Below are 5,054 nucleotides of genomic sequence, written 5' to 3' on the forward strand. Positions count from 1 at the left end.
ATACAATTTTTAGGCATGTTTTTTCAAGCCGAATGCCTAACCTTTGCTAGCATACACCATTCTCAGCAGTCTGTAAGCCAAATGCCAAATCTTGTTAATGTTTCACAGCAAAAGTCCCTAGGAAATGCCAATTTATATTGCTAAAGAATGTGGTAAAAGCTGGTAGATTTTAGTTGTGGAACCATGCTATTTAGAGAAATAATAAATCAGTCAAGAAGACATGTTTTCTCCCCTTGAGCAGACGCTTTTTCTTTCATTTCCGCTGTGACATATTCCACAACCCACACAATCATTAAGTCACTAGGTTTTTACAAGAACTTCTGTGGTAAAAGCAAAAAATTCCATCAAAACCCAACGATACAAAGCTGTGTGCATGTCCTGTGGCTGCTCATTACTAACCCTGATTAAGAGTGGTGCACTGCTCTCCACGTTTCGTTCTAAATGGAAACTGCCGAGTTCTATTACGTTTATTACTTAGCTCAAGATTATCTGCAGTATGTGCTTCAGGAATCACACCTCGGACCAGCCCAAACCAGGGTTGCTCACGTCTTGCGAAATATTGCATCTTCGCTGCAAGATCAAACCGAGGAGGCTCTCAGACCATTCTTGGACAGGATTGATATTACCTCTGTAGCTGTTGCCAAGAGAATTTTCAATGGTGTCATGGAAGAAAAATTTGCTGATGGAAATACTAACTGGGGACGAATTATGACCATATTTACGTTTGGAGGTCTTCTCACTAAGAAGCTTCAAGAGCACGGAGTTCGGCTGACTGGAGAGGAGAAGGAGCAGATTTCTTATTTCATCACAGAGTACATAATTAACAACAAAGCCGAATGGATAGATGCGAACGGTGGCTGGGTAAGTTTCTCATTTTCCACCAAAGTCTAGATTAGGAGATTTTGTTTAATTAAGGAAAACTATTATTTCAGACACTGTCAAAATCATTTTATTCAGTGTTTTATTTGGTGGTTTAATATTCGATGTCTGGAATGTCTCCTTGAGACTTACAGTGAAAGCTTTGCTTCTGCTTTAAATAGAACAATGCTAAAAGACAACTTTCTTTTTTAAAAGGCACTTTCTGTACCTGTAACAGTCGAAACCCTAGAGTTAGTCTTGAATCATAGAATCACAGGATAATTCAGCTTGAGAGGGACCTTAGGAAATCATCTGGTCCAGCCTCCTGCTCAAAGCAGGTGAAACAATGCATGCCGCTAAATTTCCCATTATTAAATCTAAAATTAAGTGGCATCCTAAGGTTAGTGCAGCAATTTTGCTTCCATAGAGGAGTTGGTCCAAAATTACTAAAGTTCAAAGTAAAGGGAAGAATATACAGGTGTGATCCTCACAGCTGAAGTCAGTACTTTTGCTGTGGATTTCAACAAAGCCATTCTTTAATCCCCCAAATCAGTTTTAGTTAAACAAATTTACAAGTAAGTGCAATTGGGGTTAAATTTTTTCTGCTTGTTTGGACTGAGGTAATCCTAGAACTTCCATATACCGATGGTCAATGCTGAGAAAACCATTTGTCAATATGTGGATTATTTTGCCAAGCTGCTGAAACTCCCTTCTGCCAGTGGAGGAGAGGTCCCTTCTGCTTTGCAGAGTTTCATCATGCCAATACCTTTTTCTTTTGCAGTTAGGGGAAACTGAGAATCAATGGCATCAGAGTTGTCAGAGTTATTTCCCTGGTGCTTTTTTCCTTCACCTATACGTAAATGTCACTTTCTCTTTCCACCCCTCTCTCGTTCCACTTCTATTTCCTATTTGCTATTACTTTTTTCCCTCACTTGTTTTCTAGTGTCTTTCTTTTCCTTTCTTCTCTTTTTGCTTGCTTTGGTCCTTCTCTGCCTGGTAACAGTAAAAGAAGGTGACAGTAAGTCATGGACCCCTGATGCATCAGATTTATTGTAAAGGCTTCTCTTTCCATCTCTTTCAAATAGAGTCAATTTTATTTAAGAGAAGTATCAATTCCTGGCAACTTTCTGTCATAATACACGGCTCATTGTAGTAGAATAAGGAGGCTTAAAGGAAGATATTTATAAGTGTATTACTACATCACAAACACAGTACTTGTATCTTCCTTTAAGATGTGGGCTCAGATGATACATCTCACATCCATGTTCTATTTACACAGCAAGGGCAGAGTCTTGACTTGGAGATAAAACAAACATGCAGCAAGGTGCAGCTATTTTCAGCCGCTGTTTTTAAAGCCCTGTTCATCTTTTGGAGGGAGAGCTCGGAAAACCTGTCCCTCTATGCACAATGGTGTAGCACTCTGTTAATCCGATACTAGCAGAGAGTGGTGTGTTTTTCCTACACGTTATTTTTAAGCTGTCCCTAACCGTGCATGTTCTTTTCCACAGGAAAATGGCTTCCTAACAAAGTTTGAAAGAAGATCACTACTATCTTTCTCCAAAATTACAGCCATGTTCATAGCTCTTTTTTCCTTGTTCAGAGAGTACTACTGAAATAAACGGACCTGCCATTCATGTGTAATCTAGATATTGCCACAAGCTTCATTGCTAAGCTTTCCTCCAAGCAATATCAACACGAAAATAATATTCTTCCATAATTTGTTTTTAATTTATTTGTATTTATTTTTACTAAATACAATGTTTAACATGCTATCCTAATTGTCAAACCTGAAGATGATATCCCTCCAAAGAGGAATTGACACAACATCATGCAGCAATTCAAGTCGCCCTTTCCAGGCAGGACTGCTTCGAGAGAGAGATCATCCTCCACATCCAGACAGGTCTTGGGATCTCTGTTGCACCTCCATGAAAGGACATTGTTTTACTGAAATACAATCCAATGGGTTAAGAAACAAGTTTTAATGTCATTTGTTTTGTAAATGAAATACTACTGTAATGCATTTTATTGCAACCTTTGTATAAGGAAAAGGGGGGGGGGGTGTCTGTGAAGAAGAAGGAAATGCAAATTCCAGTGTAAAAGTGGGTACAAGTTACTGACACAGACTAAGCAATTTTTATGGGAAGAACAATTTGTGGAAGCTAGCAACTTAAAAATGTGCACTCACTTACTGTTAATGCAATGGTATGTGTTTCTTTGTTGTATTTTTTTAATTGCTCATATCTACAGTGAATGTTCTTTCAAATTTGTGCAATGTAGTCATCTGGCTGAACTTTTTTTTAAACTAGATGTTTTGAAGTAGACACGTACAAAATATTTTTCAAACGAGAGATTTGTGTAAATACACTAATATTTTTGAAAAATACATTAAAATATGTATTTTAAAGTCTTATGATTGGTCTCATTTCTTTCAGAAAAATTGGAGGATGGGAAAAGATCTACCTGAGTAAGATAACTCTTAGAAAAGCTATCACAGTGCTACTGGAGAATCCAAGCAGTATTATGTGTTTGACCTGAAGTTCATGGATGTCAAGACTTCAATTTTCTGTAGTACTTCTCAAGTATTATCTGGTAGCTTGTATAAGAAACAGACAGCTTGTGGCAAAATAAATGAACTGGATCAGCTCTGATGACAGTAATTAGTGTTTTGGGATACACTGCAAACTCAGCAAATTCACAAGTAGGACCTAACAGATTTCCAGGCTTTTATAGTCTGGAGCAACTACAGTTTTGACTCAAATTCCATTTGCTTTCAAATGTTAAACAATAGTTCTTCAAGAATTCATTCTAGAAGGGTTTTCTTTAGCTGTAATGGCTTTCCTACATTAGGGAACTAAGGCTGGGCCTAAACACTCTTCTTTTGTAGACGCGTTGGGAGGCGAACCAAACTGAGACAGCAGTGAGCCTGTGGCACACAACAGCATTATTCTGGGAGACAAATCCTCTGCCAATCAAGGCTTTATGATCCCGGGAGAATGAACCAGCCTCCTTCTGGTAATGGGTTCTCCATCTTTCATCTCGACGTAAGAAATTTTTTACAGTAAGAACAATTATTTACTGGAACAACCCCTCAGGGACACGGTAGAGTCCCCATCACTGGAGGTTTTCAAGATGCGACTGAACAGACTGCTAGATAGCGTCATCTAGGCTCCCTTTCCCATGAAAGGTTGGACCAGGTGATCTTTTGAGGTCCCTTCCAACCTGGGTCCTTCTATGATTCTATGCTTTAACTTGGTGGGTTTAACTACAGAACGCAAACAGATGTTAACATTTGCTAGAACCTGTATTGCGCCCGCTCCCTCTCCCTCCCCAATGAAAACAAAGATTATTTAGCATGTATAGCAGGACTTCTGAGATAAACTGTGCTGCTGTTGAAGAGGAGATGGCAGCTTCCCGAGGGCAGGGGGCTGCTAAAGGAAAATGCCCACCCCCAGAACACCTATGGAAGTTCCTGTCAGAAATGACATTTTAAAACAAATTTTGACATATATTTATTTATTTGCAGTCTATGTCTTCATGATCAGAACACTAATTCTCACTTAGTTCCTTTTTGTGCACTGTTGTAAGCACGTATTGTAGTGGCTAATGCCAGTCTATTAATACCACGTTCACTTCCTTCTACACTAATCTAGTGACCTATTTTATACTGGGGAGCACAATTTTTTAATTGAATATAAGAGGCTAACCTAGCCTTTCCAAAATCTCAGTGATGCAGTAACTTTAGAACTTGCCTTCATGGTAAGGCCTGGGTTTAAACAAAAGAAGCCTGGATCATTAACGGTCCAGTGGGCTCCAGATTACCTTCACCAGGACAAAAACCTCCATTTGCTCTCCATTTAAGAGCAAGAAAAGCAGTGATGAGATATACCACCCGGATTCTAAACATAAAATGTCTGAAAACAACAGGGCTGTTAGCTAAGACTTATAAAATAGTGCAGATACGCTTTGTTAACTGTCATGCAGTTATCTATACATGACACTGTTTGAGTAGTGTCCCGGGGCACTACGGTTTAAGTGATCTTTACAGCTGTCAGGCCATACGCAGGAGAACACAACACTGTTTCTAGAGCAAAAGATGAGGTCAAAGAGCTGCAGAGTGGGACAGCTGATGACTTAATCAATGTGCACAGCAGCTAAATTGAGATGTCACCAAGTACCACGTACAACAGGTTTATGGA

At 39.1% G+C, this 5,054-nt stretch overlaps 1 protein-coding gene across 1 annotated transcript; it reads left to right on the forward strand.

The window, feature by feature from the left end:
* The first annotated feature begins 360 nt into the window (after window positions 1-360).
* BCL2A1 (BCL2 related protein A1) lies at window positions 361-2,779 on the forward strand. The gene is made up of 2 exons (XM_009276555.1): window positions 361-861; window positions 2,367-2,779. Exons 1-2 carry the CDS (start codon window positions 442-444, stop codon window positions 2,469-2,471), a joined length of 525 nt encoding a protein of 174 aa, XP_009274830.1. The 5' UTR covers window positions 361-441; the 3' UTR covers window positions 2,472-2,779.
* The last annotated feature ends 2,275 nt before the right edge of the window (window positions 2,780-5,054 follow it).

Source organism: Aptenodytes forsteri, unplaced genomic scaffold, assembly GCF_000699145.1.
Source record: "Aptenodytes forsteri isolate BGI_AS27 unplaced genomic scaffold, ASM69914v1 Scaffold1, whole genome shotgun sequence".
In the NCBI taxonomy this organism is placed as follows: domain Eukaryota; kingdom Metazoa; phylum Chordata; class Aves; order Sphenisciformes; family Spheniscidae; genus Aptenodytes; species Aptenodytes forsteri.